The following is a 17,434-nucleotide window of genomic DNA, read 5'->3' on the forward strand; positions in this document are numbered from 1 at the left end:
CGAAGTTGCTTTCATTATTTAGCACAGTTTCACTAGACATTACTGAGCACTTCATTTATATGTCTTATCACCAGGACATGCGAACAACAAAAGGTACCTATTACTAAAACTAATAAATGAAGAGCATAAATCTTCTTTAGGTCATCCGTGTTAAATACTTTTCAAATTAATCTTTGGTGTGAGAGTCGAATAATTATCTGTACCTTTATCAGTTTCTTTACAGGACTCAGAGCAAACTATACATTATGCTTTTATGCATCAACAATTGCCTTTATCTGTAGTACATTCATTTTATTTTGTGTGTGTGTGTGTGTGTGTGTGTGTGTGTGTGTGTGTGTGTGTGTGTGTGTGTGTGTGCGTGTCAGAGAGAGAGAGAGCGAGAGAGAGAGGGGGGGGGGGGAGGGGGGAATTTTAAAACTATTGCATAACTTAAATAATATGTGTAGTTATACATCTGTAGCTTGTCCCATAGAGCATGCTAAGATTTCTGGGATGACTAAAGATCAGATCACATCACATATTTTGCACTCTTCCACTCCTACCTGAGTTATGGGTTACTATAATGAGGTAATTCTGAAGGATCAAAATTGGTACTTAAATGGCAATTGAAAGCTCTTAGGTACAATTCAGGACTTATCTCACTGATTGTGTTGACGTTATTTCAAACAAGTAAATATAATGATGTAGCTTCACTTGTGAATCTGCAACTGCCTTGCCTTTTTTAAAGAAAAATGTAAGCTCATACTTACATAAAATATACATATATTGATAGTGTATAAGAACAATGAAAATTCCTGGGTGGAATAATACATAAAATAAACGAAAGGCCTGTGGCATGTGTTGTGTGCTTCTATGTGTCAAACATCAGTCAGCTAAAGGTATAGACAGAATATTAGTGTTACAATATTTGTTTATTTGCACGCACACACATGGTGTAAACAGAACATGCATAATTACAGACCAATACCATATAATCATTGTAAAATAAAATGTTATAGAACACTTTTTTAAAGTCCAATATCAGTGTTATGTTGGTCCTCAGGTGCAGATACCTGTGGCAACCGTGACTCTGTACACTGTGTAGAAAAGTCTGTAGTCATTTGTTACTATCAAAGTCGTTACACAGGTTGGTAATGGGTGACCAAGCTTCTCAGATTCTTGTAAAAGGGTAGCAGTACTTCCATGTAGTCTTGGGCACCCAAAGAAAAGATGACATGCATTTTCCTCTCCTCCACAAGAGCAGAAAGGTGTCCCATTACAGACTGTTAAAAAAGGTACGAGCATATGGAATAAGTTCATAGATATGTCAGTGGCTTGAAGACCTCTTAAGTAAAAGAACCCAGTTTGTTGTTCTCGGTGGCGAGTGTTCATCAGGGACAAGGTTTTTGTCAGGAGTGCCCCATAGAAGTGTGATAGGAGTGCTGTTGTTCTCTTTATACATAAATGATTTGACGGGCAGGGTGGGCAGCAATCTGCAGTGGTTTGCTGATAACGCCGATACGGTAAGGTGTTGAAGTCAAATGATTGTAGGAAGATACAAGATGATCTAGACAAAATTTCCATTTGGTCTGATGAATGGCAGCTAACCCTAAATGTGGAAAAATGTGAGTTAATGCAGACGAATAGGATGATCAAATTTGTAATGTTCAGATACAGTACTGCTAACATTGTCAAGTTGTGTAAATATCTGGACATAGCATTGCAAAGTGATATGAGATGGAACAAGCATGTGAGAAGTTTGGTAGGAAAGGCAAATGGTTGACTTCACTTTATTGGGAGAATTTTAGGAAAGAATGATTCACCTGTAAAGGAAATCACATATAGGGTGCTGGTGGGATATATTCTTGAGTACTGCTCAAATGTTTGAGATTGAAGAAAGACATCAAAACAGTTCAGAGGCAGGGTGATAGATCTTTTACTGGTAGGTTTCAACAATACGTAAGTTTTATAGAGACGCTTCAGGAACTCAAATGGGAATCCCTGGAGGGAAGGTAATGTTCTTTTCGAGAAACACTACTGAGAAAATGTAGAGAACCAGCATTTGGAGCCGAGTGCTGAATGATTCAAGATACTGGAAATTAGGGCTGATACATAGACATGTAGGCAGTCATTTTTCCTCATTCTATTTGCGACTGGAACAGGAAAGGAAATGAACTGTAGTGGTACAAGGTACCCTCCACCACAAGTGTATGGTGGGTTGCGGAGTATCTATGTAGATGTATGTAGCTGTAGATATAGAAGGTGTGTGTATGATGTGAAGCCTGTAAAAAGGTTTGCAGAAAGATCGATGGTTAAATTTGAATCTGGCTATTAGAGAGATGAGGTGCCTAGACATTGAATTTGTAGGGGATTTCGTGAAATAGGTGACTGACGAGTGAATTCTTGTATACTTCTTGCCTTTTTTCCTGTTGTTTCATTCCACTCTCATTGCCAATCTTCTACCATGCGTCTTTGTAGATGTTGGTAAGCCATACTTGGGATTGCAGTCCAGGTAGTTTGTCCAGTCACAGTAGCCTCTTTGACTAAATAGCCGACAGTGTCATTGTCCACAGTGTGATTTCACACAAATGAAATAAAATGAATGGCCTTCTTGATGCTTTGGTTCTAACACTCTGAGAATCGTGTATATAATGTTTTTTTTTCAGTCAAACAGTTGCCAAAATTTTTAAGTACTGTTAGAGCAGATATGGAGTTACTGAGTAAGAAATGTAGAGATGCTGTGAGCAGAAACGGAGTTCTTATAGTACCACAAACAGTGTCTCTGTTGGTAATCTGAATCACTCAGACTTCTGAATACATAATATAACATTTGCCCTAGATAATTTCTTCGAGAATGATGTAATATGCCAGAATGGGACAACATATTCAGAATACATAGATATTGTGACAGCAGTAAATTAGGATACTCTCTGTGGTCAAGATGTATGTTCATTACATTCAGTTATCTTTCTTTGAGTTAAATGAGATAACTTACTGAAAAGCATTAAGTTGTTGATAGGAACACACAAAAAGAAAGAAAACTTGCTAGCTTTTGGTGTAATTATTTCATGAACTTGAGTAATATACAACCTACGGCTGTGTGTGGTGCCAGCTGGGGGAACATTACCAGCACTGCATTTTGGCATGTAGACCAGGTTGTGGGGGGAATAGTGGTAGGTGGGGTGTGAGGTGGGAGGGAGAGAGAGAGAGATAAGATGGGGATGTGAATTGGAAGAGGGTTAGAGGATGGAGGATAGAGAAACTGTTGGCTGGAGAGTGATGGAACGGTGTTTACTACAGACTAAGAACATGACAATTACAGGATCTGGGGGTGAGTTTTGAGGGTAACTGTCACCTGCATATTTCAAAGAAATGAGTGATGGAAGGAAGGATCCAGATTACCCAGGTTGTGAACCAGCCATTGAAAATGAGCATGTTGTTCTCAGCTTCATGTTGTGCCACCAGGTGATTAACTTGGTTCTTGGCAAGAGTTTGGTGGGGGCCATTCATCCTGGTGGATAGCTGATTGACTAAACGTGTCATACGACTACCATCCAGCTGTCCACCAGGGTGAATGACAATCGACAAACTGTTGCCAAGAACACAGTTGACCACCCACTGGCACATTGTGCAGCTGTTCACAGCATTCTCAGTTTCAATGACTGCTTCACAACTCAGACCATCTGGATTCTTCCTCCATATGGCTGGTAATCATATGACTAAAGATATCATATGATTACCAATCAGCTGTCCACCATGCATTACATGTGCAACCCATTCTCTTGCCACCCCTCTCACATATTCCTAGCTGGCAGACTGGCTGCCACCCTCCAGGCGAATAGCCACCCACCTCCAATCCCTCTACCTATCATCCGCCTGCCTTTCCCTCTACCCACCCCATCTGACACTGCCCCCCTAGTGCACCTGCTGAAATGCAGTGATGGCACTATTTGTCCAGGCAACATCATATAGGGACACAGACATGCGTATGCATATAGTTAGTTGATTTCCACTGTAATTACAATGTGTACTGTTCACTAAAGGTTATCATCATTATTGGAGTATAAATAGATACAAATATTCTGACTTCTCAAAATTTTATGCAAAAAGGCAGTAGTTATATTTGAAGTATTTTACATAATATTGTCAAAAACACATTAGAAACTTCAGAATCAGTACAATTTAAAATAATTTTTCTGTGTAATGTATTGTTTACTGATTGTAATTGTATGTTTGTGGGAAATAATCTTTGAAGATCTGCAGAATTATTAATCTATATCAAAATTCAATCAGAAACAAGCTTCATTCATCAATAAACACTTAACTGTTCAGACTTGTGTAACTTGAATTGCAATGCTTAAAAATAGACAGTTAAAAAGGTATTTACTTAACTTTCAAAATTTTTAATTTATGTCATGTTAGCTCAGTACACAGTGTTTGCTCTGGCCTTCTTCAGTTTTGTCATGACAGTTCTGTGTATGTTGTCATAACAGTGTCAGTGTTGTAGTAAAGAGTTAAAATGTAACTGTGGTATGTTGTCTACATTTATTTGTAATTACACTGAACCGCCAAAGAAACTCGTATAGGCATGCATATTCAAATATTCAATGTAAACAGGCAGAATGCAGTGTTGCGGTTGGCAACACATGTCTGTTGCAGTTGTTAGATCAGTTACTGCTGGTGCGGTGGCAGGTTATCAAGATTTAAGTTGAATGTGGTGTTATAGTCGGTGCACAAGTGATGAGATATAGTATCTCCATTGTAGTGATAAATTGTGGATTTTCCTGTATGGCCATTTCACGAGTGTACTGTTAATATCAGGAATCCAGTAAAACATCAAATCTCCAACATCACTGCAGCTGGAAAAAGACCCTGCAAGAATGGTACCATGACCACTGAAGAGAATCTTCAGCTTGACAGAAGTGCAACCCTTCCGCAAATTACTGCAGATTTCAGTGCTGGGCCATAAACTAGTGTCAGCATGTGAACTATTCAGTGAAACATCATCGAAATGGACTTTTGGAGCCAAAGGCCCACTCATGTTCCCTTGATGGCTGCACAACACAGAGCTTTACAACTTGCATAGGCCTGTCAACATGGACATAGGACTGTTGATGACTGGAAACATGTTGCTTGGTCGGACGAGTCTCATTTCAAGTTTTATCAAGTTAATGGATGTGGACAGGTATGAAGACAACCTCATGAATCCGTGGACCCTGCATGTCAGCAGGGGAGTGTTCAAGGTGGTAGAGGCTCTGTAATAGTGTGAGGTGTGTGCAGTTGGAGTGATGTGGGACTTCTGATGCATCTGGATATGACTCTGACAGGAGACACATACGTAAGCATCCTATTTGATCACCTACATCCATTAATGTCCATTGTCCATTCTGATGGACTAGGGCAATTCCAGCAGGACAATGTGACACACAACATGTGCAGAATTGCTACAGAGTGGCTCTATGAAGACTCTTCTGAGTTGAAACACTTCCACTGGCCATCTCATATCTGAGATGTCTCACAGTGCGCTGTTCAAAAGAGATCTCCACCTCCTCATACTCTTACAGATTTGTGGACAGCCCTGCAGGATTATTGGTGTCAGTTCCCTCCAGCACTACTTCAGATAAGTCCATACCACATTGCATTGCGGTACTTCTGTGTGCTCACGGGGGCCCTACACAAAATTAGGAAGGTGTACCAGTTTCTTAGGCTCTTTAGTGTAGTATGCCAAACAAAAGTCCTGATAATGTGAATTGAGTTACAGGCACAATTTACAGGAGAAATTATATATATGTTTCACGATGCTGAGTTGCACCACCCGCACCTTCAGCTGTGAATCAACCATTAAATATTGAACTGTGTGGCCCATTAGAATAAAATACTAAACTATTTAGTCTTAGTGCTCTGATGATCTTCCTTGAAACCTCCTGAGTATCTCAATACACTTGAACATGAGAAGGAAGAGTTCTTGTGACCCACAAGCATCCAGTTATGTACTGTATGGTCAGTTTTGAGGTGATGTACTTCAGAGTGTTGGATTCATATTGGTTCCTTTAAAGAATTAATTTGGTGTAGAGACACCACCAGTATAGATGGATATGCTCCAACCAAGTGTGCATTGGCAGGGATGGAATGCATTGCCCCCAAACCAGCTCAAGCACAAGGATCTATTAATTCTGTTGAGATAACTGTCAGATGTAGATCCTAAACAACCACTCCCATAATTAATGACTGGATGAACTGTCATGTGGTAAAGTGTTGTTGCCGTGCTGATGGGGACCCCATCCAAGTTGTGTCATAGATGTGATTATGTTGACAGTCATCTTGCATTTCTTAACCACATATTTTGTGTGTGCTTTCCAGGTTAGCTTATGATCAATGAAAAGTCTTCATAAATTGGTGAAATATGAAGGATTTTACTCTGCTCAGTAGTTCCTTGAGTGTGTGACAAATGACCCAAATTTCCTATGTTAATGAACAGTAAATAAACAATAGGGTTTATTTGATAACCTTATATGTCAGATTGTGTAACTATTTTATTATTGGCTTGTGTGCTTACTGTTATTTATCTGTTTAAATGATTTATTTTGTTATGAACTTAATTTTGTAATCTATCTTGTAATTGCCTTATTATATAATCATTTATTGTTATTGTCATTTACTTAATTTGCAGTGTATCAGTCTTGCATTATTTTCCTTTACTTACAATTAGTGATATTTGCCTAAGTTACTTTCCTTATTATTATGCAGGGTGTATCAAAAAGAATCATCCGATTCAAAAAATCATAACTATTATGTTATTTGAGATATGAGCATCAACAACATACTGTTGGAAAGAGCAAACTCTCGAGTTTTACATATTTTCTGCTGGGTAGCAGCAGTGTGCACCCACTTCAGTTCTAGTGAAAATGGTGTCAGGACAACAGAAAGCATTTTGTATTCTATGTTTTGTGTAGTGCTGGTCGTAATAACTATTCAGCATGACTTTCATACTAGGTATAGAGCATTAGACGATGGCTTGAACAATTCCAAGAAAGGCATATTGCTGGGCCATTCCTGAGTGTCTGACGCAGACGTCAAACACATGCGCCATAGTTTCACAAGGAATCTGCAGAAATCTGCCATGTAGTTCGACAGCTCAACATGCCCCAATGTCCATCTGGTGTGTGTTGGGTCGATGTTTACACATGAAACCATATAAAATTCAGCTTCTGCAAGCTTTTCATGAAGGTGACAAACAACAATGTGTTGGCAAGGTGGAGGATGACAGTTTTCTTCCACACTTAGTGTGACGAGGCAACATGACATTTAAATGGAAAGGTGTACCGTAATAATGTGAGAATATGGGTTGCAGAACAATCACATGAAGTTGTAAAAGATGAGAGGGAGTCTCCAAAATTTAATGTGTTTTGTGCAGCTTAATGAGAATAGGCCTATGTTCCATTATTTTTTTTCTTTCAAGAACACTGTTACAGGAAGCACATATCTTGATATGCTTGAGAACTTTCTTTTCCCACAGTTGGAGACTCAATCAAATGACTTCATTTGCAGAGAGGATGGGCCACCGCCACACTGGCATCTGGAAGTGCGGGGATTTTTAAATCAAAGGATTACTGAATGATGGATTGGTCACACTGGACCAAATGATAGAGCCTTACATTACTGGCCTCCAAGGTCACCAGACCTGACTGTATGTGATTGTTTCTTGTGGGGATGGAGGATTTATAAAGGACTCTGTTTATGTGCCTCTGCTACTAAAAATGATGAATGAACTGAGACATTACATGACAGCAGCTGTGGAAGCTGTAATTCAAGACATGCTCACTGCAGTGTGGGAACAACTTGAATACCGCATTGACATATGCTGCACATCTAAAGGGGGCCATATTGAACACCTATGAAATGCTATGAAAAAAATCTTTTTGAGTTTCCTGCTCATCAGAAAACAAAATTCATGTATATTTTTATTAGTTTCAGAAATATAGATGTGCCAAATTGGATGATTCTTTTTGACATATTATTATTTTGATATACTATCTAACTTAGAGTATGTTGATTGCAAGTTAATATACTCAGAGGTGAATAAATCATTGGTATGTGTATTTGTCATTATTCATCCATCTCTTTTTCTTTTCAAAGGTGTTAGGTGTACAAAGACAATTGACATATGCAACCCTGATCCATGTCAAAATGGTGGTACTTGTATGCGGCAGGGTCTTACAGAGTTCACATGTATGTGTCCAAGTAGCTTTACTGGGGCTCGCTGCCAGGAGAGACAACAACGTAAGTTATGTTTTTCTGAAAACTGTACACCTCAAGGAGTTTACTCATTATAATGTAAAATGAATTATTAACAGTGTTGTGGCTTGGACATTCATGAAATAGATGTTGATTTGTAGAAAACTCTTTACAGTAAAACTGAACTTGAAGGTATTTGGTTGCTCCCTTCAAGGGATACGCAGATCTGTCTACAATGTAAATAATGTTACCATGTTGTTGCAAAAACAGTTAATGCCCAAGTAAGTCACTGCTGAAAGAAAATCATCACAGAATGGTAATTGAAAGTCCTTGGTTGAATATAAATAATGGAAGGAGTAAAGGTACACAATGCTCAAATCACTGCAGAGCCACCATATAAAGTGGAAACATCTAACCAAGTGCCACTGTACGTCGCTGACATCACATGGTGAAATACTGGGATGTGAGTGCATTCGACCAGGACAGAATGCTTGGTCTCTGGAAGACGGATCTGTCATTCTGTGACACTGCTGCTTGTGCAGGGCCTGCTGCTCCATCAGTGAGGTGTATGTGGAACCAGTGGAGAAAAGAGGGCCATACTTGGCACCAACAGAGTACTTGGCAACACAAAGTAACAACAGTGCTGACTGTCATCTTGTTCGCTTGGACATAACAGATAGGAAAGCTTCGTCCACAGTGTTTGCGCAATGTTGGAGCACTGCAATGGGTGTGAACATGTCTGTGTTGATGGTGCGACATTGTCATCTGTGGAATGGACTTGTGGGATGTATGCCATTGCATTGGCTTCCATTGACCAGAATCCAACAATGCTGCAGACTGCTGTGGGCACATGAACGCCAACCCTGGCATGCTTAGTAACAAAATGCAGTGTTTTTGGATGGGTCCCACTTCAACTTGTCCTACAGTGATGCATATACATTCACTGCTGCCATGGTGAACACAATCAGTCAGACTGTATTGTTTAGCAGCACAGGGAACAAACACGCAGCTGTGTTGGTTGGGGGCACCATGGCCTCATCTTGATAGTAGTCTGAATAGGCACTGTTACATCAGGGAGGTTTTAGAGTCCAAGGCAATGCCCCTCCCACTGGCCATTCCATGTGCCATATTTCAGCAGGATAATGCCCAGCTTCATGTGGTAGCAAGCCTTCTTCAGAGAATGACAGGTGCCACTGCTTCCCTGCCCTGCCTGTTTGCGTGACATGTCACCCATTGAACATGTCTGGCATATGATTGGTCAGAAACTCATTTGTTCAGGTCCTTCTGCCACCGCAATTGATGTGTTGTAGGCATGCCTACAAACCAGGTGACAAGAGTGGTCCCCAGCAGCATATTCACACATTCTTGATTCCATGCCATGACATCTAGTGGATCTGATTGCAGCATGTCATGGTGCTACAACATACCAAATTTTCACTGTCACAGTGTATCTACTGGTCTGTAAATCTAATCATTTGTGTAGTGTAATGTCTCTAATTGGTGACCACATTTCTTGGTCTTGGTGTTCACTTTCTCCAGGTGGTAGTGTATGATGGACTATAAGAATGAACTGCTAAGCTTACAGATTAGCATCAGAGCTAATTAGAACAAATACGCACACACACACACACACACACACAGACAGACTTGCACCATTACTGTGTCTTGAAAGATTATCTATTTTTCGTACAGAATACACATTGTAATATCCCAAAGGCTATTTGTTGCTATAACCCCTAATATCAAGTTTGAAACATTGCTTAATAGAGCAGGATTAATATAAAGAAATTAAAACTATTTAAATGTATTAATATTTATGAACACTCACCAATTAACAGTCAGGTTTATTACAAAATGTGTGCCATTATGTTGGAAAATACTGTGACCAAATCAGTGCATCTGTTCTGTACAACTACCATGATATTTTTATTTTCCTCTATCTGTGAATGCATTATTGTGGCCAAGTTAGACACGAAGTGCACACCTACTACAGTAGTACAAGTTTATATGCCAACTAGCTAACACTTGGTTCAAGAATAATAAAAGAAGGCTGTATAAATGGAAAAAGCCTGGAGATACTGACAGGTTTCAGATAGATTATATAATGGTAAGACAGAGATTTAGGAACCAGGTTTTAAATTGTAAGACATTTCCAGGGGCAGATGTGGACTCTGACCACAATCTATTGGTTATGAACTGTAGATTAAAACTAAAGAAACTGCAAAAACATGGGAATTTGAGGAGAGGGGACCTGGATAAACTGACTGAACCAGAGGTTGTACAGAGTTTCAGGGAGAGCATAAGGGAACAATTGACAGGAATGGGGGAAAGAAATACAGTAGAAGAAGAATGGGTAGCTTTGAGGGATGAAGTGGTGAAGGCAGCAGAGGATCAAGTAGGTAAAAAGACGAGGGCTAGTAGAAATCCTTGGGTAACAGAAGAAATATTGAATTTAATTGATGAAAGGAGAAAATATAAAAATGCAGTAAATGAAGAAGGCAAAAAGGAATACAAACATTTCAAAAATGAGATCGACAGGAAATGCAAAATGGCTAAGCAGGGATGGCTAGAGGACAAATGTAAGGATGTAGGGGCTTATCTCACTAGGGGTAAGATAGATACTACCTACAGGAAAATTAAAGAGACTTTTGGAGAAAAGAGAACCACTTGCATGAATATCAAGAGCTCAGATGAAAACCCAGTTCTAAGCAAAGAAGGGAAAGCAGAAAGGTGGAAGGAGTATATAGAGGGTCTATACAAGGGTGATGTACTTGAGGACAATATTCTGCAAATGGAATAGGACGTAGATGAACATGAAATGGGGAGATATGATACTGCGTGAAGAGTTTGACAGAGTACTGAAAGACCTGAGTTGAAACAAGGCCCCGGAAGTAGACAACATTCCATTAGAACTACTGACAGCCTTGGGAGAGCCAGTCATGCCAAGACTCTACCATCAGGTGAGCAAGATGTATGAGACAGGCGAAATACCCTCAGACTTCAAGAAGAATATAATAATTCCAATCCCAAAGAAAGCAGGTGTTGACAGATGTGAAAATTACCAAACAATCAGTTTAATAAGCCACAGCTGCAAAATACTAACATGAATTCTTTACAGATGAATGGAAAAACTAGTAGAAGCTGACCTCGGGGAAGATCAGTTTGGATTCCGTAGAAATGTTGGAACACGTGAGGCAATAGTGACCCTACGACTTATCCCAGAAGCTAGATTAAGGAAAGGCAAACCTACATTTCTAGTATTTGTAGAGTTAGAAAAAGCTTTTGACAATGTTGACTGGAATACTCTCTTTCAAATTCTGAAGGTGGCAGGGGTAAAATACAGGGAGCGAAAGGCTTTTTACAATTTGTACAGAAACCAGATGGCAGTTATAAAAGTCGAGGGACATGAAAGGGAAGCAGTGGTTGGGAAGGGATTGAGACAGGGTTGTAGCCTTTCCCCGATGTTATTCAATCTGTATATTGAGCAAGCAGTGAAGGAAACAAAAGAAAAATTTGGAGCACGTATTAAAATCCATGGAGAAGAAATAAAAACTTTAAGATTTGCCGATGACATTGTAATTCTGTCAGAGACAGCAAAGGACTTGGAGGAGCAGCTGAATGGAATGGACAGTGCCTTGGAAGGAGGATATAAGATGAACATCAACAAAAGCAAAATGAGGATAATGGAATGTAGTCGAATTAAGTCGGGTGATGCTGAGGGAATGAGATTAGGAAATGAGACACTTAAAGTAGTAAAGGAGTTTTGCTATTTGGGGAGCAAAATAACTGATGATGGTTGAAGTAGAGAGGATATAAAATGTAGACTGGCAATGGCAAGGAAAGCGTTTCTGAAGAAGAGAAATTTGTTAACATCGAGTATAGATTTAAGTGTCAGGAAATCATATCTGAAAGTATTTGTATGGAGTGTAAACATGTATGGAAGTGAAACTTGAACGATAAATAGTTTAGACAAGAAGAGGATAGAGGCTTTCAAAATGTGGTGATACAGAAGTATGCTGAAGATTAGATGGGTAGATCACATAAGTAATTAGGAGGTATTGAACAGGATTGGGGAGAAGAGATGTTAGTGACACAACTTGACTAGAAGAAGAGATCGGTTGGTAGGACATGTTCTGAGGCATCAAGGGATCACCAATTTCGTATTGGAGGGCAGCATGGAGGGAAAAATCGTAGAGGGAGACCAAGAGATGAATACACTAAGCAGATACAGAAGGATGTAGATTGCAGTAGGTACTGGGAGATGAAGAAGCTTGCACAGGATAGAGTAGCATGGAGAGCTGCATCAAACCAGTCTCAGGACTGAAGATCAGAACAACAAGTGTGAACAGCTGAAAGAACTCCAGGAACAAAGAGCTGTTGTTGTTGTTGTCCCAATGTCAAATGCTGTATTTTCTTCAAAGTAGATAAATTTCAACGAAAAGATGAAACCACCTATAATTAAAAGTTTCCAAGAGAGTGTTATATTGAGTTGTTCTCTACTTGAAAAATGTCATTTTAGTGTGGCTGAATTAGAATGGGAAGCTATATACTGATTCACATACAAGTTTGCTCTCTCAGCTACTGGAGAAAAGCACAGGTGACGCCTGTATATAAGAAGGGTAGAAGGACGGATCCTCAAAATTACAGACCAATATCCATAACATTAGTTTGTTGCAGGATTCTTGAACATATTCTCAGTTCGAATAGAATGAATTTCCTTGAGACAGAGAAGTTGCTGTCCATGTATCAGCACGGCTTTAGAAAGCATTGCTCCTGCGAAATACAACTTGCCTTTTTTTTCACATGATATCTTGCGAACCATGGATGAAGGGTATCAGACGGATGCCATATTCCTTGACTTCTGGAAAGCGTTTGACTCGGTGCCCCACTGCAGACTCCTAACTAAGGTACAAGCATATGGGATTGGTTCCCAAATATGTGAGTGGCTCGAAGACTTCTTAAGTAATAGAACCCAGTGCATTGTCCTCGATGGTGAGTGTCATTGGAGGTGAGAGTATCATCTGGAGTGCCCCAGGGAAGTGTAGTGGGTCCACTGTTGGTTTCTATCTACATAAATGATCTTTTGGATAGGGTGGATAGCAATGTGCAGCTGTTTGCTGATGATGCTGTGGTGTACGGGAAGATGTCATCATTGAGTGACTGTAGGAGGATACAAGATGACTTGGACAGGATTTGTGATTGTTGTAAAGAATGACAGCTAACTCTAAATATAGATAAATGTAAATTAATGCAGATGAATAGGAAAAAGAATCCCATAATGTTTGAATACTCCATTAGTAGTGTAGCGCTTGACACAGTCACGTCTATTAAATATTTGGGGGTTACATTGCAGAGTGATATGAAGTGGGACAAGCATGTAAAGGCAGTTGTGGGGAAGGTGGATAGTCGTCTTCGGTTGTTGTTGTTGTTGTGGTCTTCAGTCCTGAGACTGGTTTGGTGCAGCTCTCCATGCTACTCTATCCTGTGCAAGCTTCTTCATCTCCCAGTACCCACTGCCACCCACATCCTTCTGAAACTGCTTGGTGTAGTCATCTCTTGGTCTCCCTATACGATTTTTACCCTCCACACTGCCCTCCAATACTAAATTGATGATCCCTTGATGCCTCAGAACATGTCCTGCCAACCGCTCCCCTCTTCTGGTCAAGTTGTGCCACAAACTTCCTCATTAGTTATGTGATCTACCCATCTAATCTTCAGCATTCTTCTGTAGCACCACATTTCAAAAGCTTCTATTCTCTTCTTGTCCAAACTATTTATCATCCATGTTTCACTTCCATACATGGCTACAATTCATACAAATACTTTCAGAAATGACTTCCTGACACTTAAATCTATACTCGATGTTAACAAATTTCTCTTCTTCAGAAACGATTTCCTTGCCATTGCCAGTCTACATTTTATATCCTCTCTACTTCGACCATCATCAGTTATTTTGCTCCCCAAATAGCAAAACTCCTTTACTACTTTAAGTGTCTCATTTCCTAATCTAATTCCCTCAGCATCACCGACTTAATTGGACTACATTCCATTATCCTCATTTTGCTTTTGTTGATGTTCAGCTTAAATCCTCCTTTCAAGACACTATCCATTCCGTTCAACTGCTCTTCCAAGTCCTTTGCTGTCTCTGACAGAATTACAATGTCATCGGCGAACCTCAAAGTTTTTATTTCTTGTCCATGGATTTTAATACCTACTCCAAATTTTTCTTTTGTTTACTTTACTGCTTGCTCAATATACAGATTGAATAACATCGTGGAGAGATTACAACCCTGTCTCACTCCCTTCCCAACCACTGCTTCCCTTTCATGTCCCTCGACTCTTATAACTGTCATCTGGTTTCTGTACAAATTGTAAAGAGCCTTTCGCTCCCTGTATTTTACCCCTGCCACCTTCAGAATTTGAAAGAGAGTATTACAGTCAACATTGTCAAAAGCTTTCTCTAAGTCTACAAATGCTAGAAATGTAAGTTTGCCCTTCCTTAATCTAGCTTCCAAGATAAGTCGTAGGGTCAGTATTGCCTCACGTGTTCCAACATTTCTACAGAATCCAATCTGATCTTCCCCGAGGTCGGCTTCTACTAGTTTTTCCATTAGTTTGTAAAGAATTCGCGTTAGTATTTTGCAGCGGTTCATTGGTAGAATTCTGGGTAGATGTGGTTCATCTGTAAAGGAGACCTCTTATAAAACACTAATAAGACCTATTCTTGAGTGCTGCTCAACCATTGGGGATCCCTATCAGGTTGGATTGAGGGAGGACATAGAAGCAATTCAGAGGCAGGCTGCTAGATTTGTTACTGGTAGGGTTGATCATCACATGAGAGTTACGGAAATGCTTCAGGAACTCGGGTAGGAGTCTCTACAGGAAAGAAGGCGTTCTTTTCGTGAATCGCTACTGAGAAAATTTAGAGAACCACCATTTGAGGCTGACTGCAGTACAATTTTACTACCGCCAACTTACATTTCGTGGAAAAACCACAAAGATAAGATAAGAGAAGTTAGGGCTCGAACAGAGGCATATGGACAGTCATTTTTCCCTCGTTCTGTTTGGGAGTGAACAGGGAGAGAAGATGCTAGTTGTGGTACGAGGTACCCTCTGCCACACACTGTATAGTGGATTGCAGAGTATGTATGTAGATGTAGATGTAGATGTAGATGTAAATCAGCATACATTTCCCATCCACTACAAACAACAGAATTGTGCAGATAAATACATCCATCATAGTCTCTGTCAACAAGCAGGCCACAATGGATATATACAATGTGCCTAATTAAGGGTTTAGGAAATCCATTGTTTTTTAGGGTTGGCACCAGGTGTGTACCTTAATTTATTAATTAGTGTGGGTTGACTTATGACATACAGAATGCTCTAAAGAACCATCATTCTTGTGTCAAATAAGTACTTCTGAAAATGACAGACACTGATTGCTAAGTTTCACAAAGAAGATAAATTTATAGACTTTTGGATTATTTCAGCTTCATTAGTGAAAATATTGTATTAACTGTGATATAGGAGAAGAATGGATGTCCTTGAAGTTGGCTATACTGTTTGTAGTTGAAATATCAGAAGATGAAATAAAGATAAGTTGGTGTTCTCATGAAAGCTGTTTAGACAATGTATTTTCTGGGAAGGCTTCAAGAATAATGATACTATTGTTTGTTTTGAAAGCCTTTGAATAGAGCATGAATGGATGGAAAAAACAACATTATAAAAAACTAAATTAATGTGTATTTGTGCACCACTTTGTTGCTTGGAGAAAATGTTATGTCAACTGTTTTAATTCTTGTAATTCTATTCTCAATAGGATGTGGTGGCTTTCTGCCCAATGAAGCAGGCACCCTCACTTTTCCTGATTCTAGTTCAAGATCAACGAGCTATCCACATAGTATGAGCTGTGCTTGGGTCATTATAACAAACAGTACAAAAGTACTTAATGTAACCTTTACCAGTTTTCACTTGGAGGGTTCAGTTGGGTGCACCTATGACTGGCTGCAGGTATAACACTACTTTCATTAAATATCAGGTTATTTGTAAACAGGTTCTAATATGTTTATTTCATGTATTGAGCATTGCATTTATTTTTAACTTTGCTACACATTTAATATATTTTGTTACAATAATGCCATTTTCATGTTAAAGACTTTATTGTGTATGTGATATTAAACTTTGTTTTAGTAGGAATATGTATAAAATGTAAACAGAAATTAAAAGAAAAAAGGTGAAACTACAAAGTTTAAAATACAAATAGTAAAATAAGAAGAAAATAAAAAGATTGAGTACTGACCAGGAGACTGCACATATGTAGCCAAATTACATGGTCTTCTTGTGGCTGTGGTGGGGGAGAGAGAGGGAGGGCCAGATGAACTTTGTACAGCTTACCACAATTACCTTAAATGACATATATTATATCATCTAATCCCAAAACTGTGTGCTTGGCATGGACAATCACATGGAGCACATTTGGCTGAGTACAGTGGCTCACTCACCACCACACCTAACAGTTCTTTCCTTATGGTGAGCACAGCTAATGTTGTCACGTGTAACTAGTATTATCAGTTTCTCTGCTGGAGTTAGCTGTGACTTTTTGATGAGATGGGCAAGCAGCAGCAGAATGTTAATACAGGACCATTATTTTCCAGTGCAGCCTTGCATCCACTGTATACCACATAGTTTCAGACTTGCCAAATTTGGAGGAGGATTATAGTTGATATAGTATACTGACATGTCATTTCCATATCTGTGGCAAAAGTTGCCTTATATTAGGGCTTGTTTACTACACTGTGTTGGTTTGCGGAATATTCATGTCTAGATTTTTCTACTTAATATGGAGACATATCTAAACAAGTTTTCTGCAGTTAATAGTCATGAGCATGACACAAGTTTGTTGAACACATTTTTATTTGTGTAGTTTAGTGGGCACAAAGTCCTGAATCAGATGCTGCTGGTGAAATGTGTAGGTTGCACATCTATGCTCAACAATGTACTATAAAATGTATTATGGACAACACTCATAAACTTCCAGAAATTGTCAAAAATGTGATGTTAATCACATAGATATGGACTGAAATTAGAGGGGATGATTGTTGGAATGAGGATACTAGCATCAAAACTTATAGAAACCACAGATGTGGTCTATAGCTGATGAAACAGCATAACCAACATCTTTCTTAGCATAGGTTAGTGTTTGAAAATATGAAGTACC

At 39.3% G+C, this 17,434-nt stretch overlaps 1 protein-coding gene across 1 annotated transcript in view; it reads left to right on the top strand.

The window, feature by feature from the left end:
- The window catches only part of LOC126285431 (cubilin-like), a 1,398,426-nt gene that overhangs the window by 276,760 nt on the left and 1,104,232 nt on the right, over nucleotides 1–17,434 (top strand). The window contains exons 13-14 of the mRNA XM_049984811.1: nucleotides 8,116–8,259; nucleotides 16,037–16,227. Coding sequence (XP_049840768.1) covers nucleotides 8,116–8,259; nucleotides 16,037–16,227 — 335 coding nt within the window. The remainder of the gene's footprint in view (nucleotides 1–8,115; nucleotides 8,260–16,036; nucleotides 16,228–17,434) is intronic.

The sequence above is a fragment of the Schistocerca gregaria genome, chromosome 8 (genome assembly GCF_023897955.1).
Source record: "Schistocerca gregaria isolate iqSchGreg1 chromosome 8, iqSchGreg1.2, whole genome shotgun sequence".
NCBI lineage: Eukaryota > Metazoa > Arthropoda > Insecta > Orthoptera > Acrididae > Schistocerca > Schistocerca gregaria.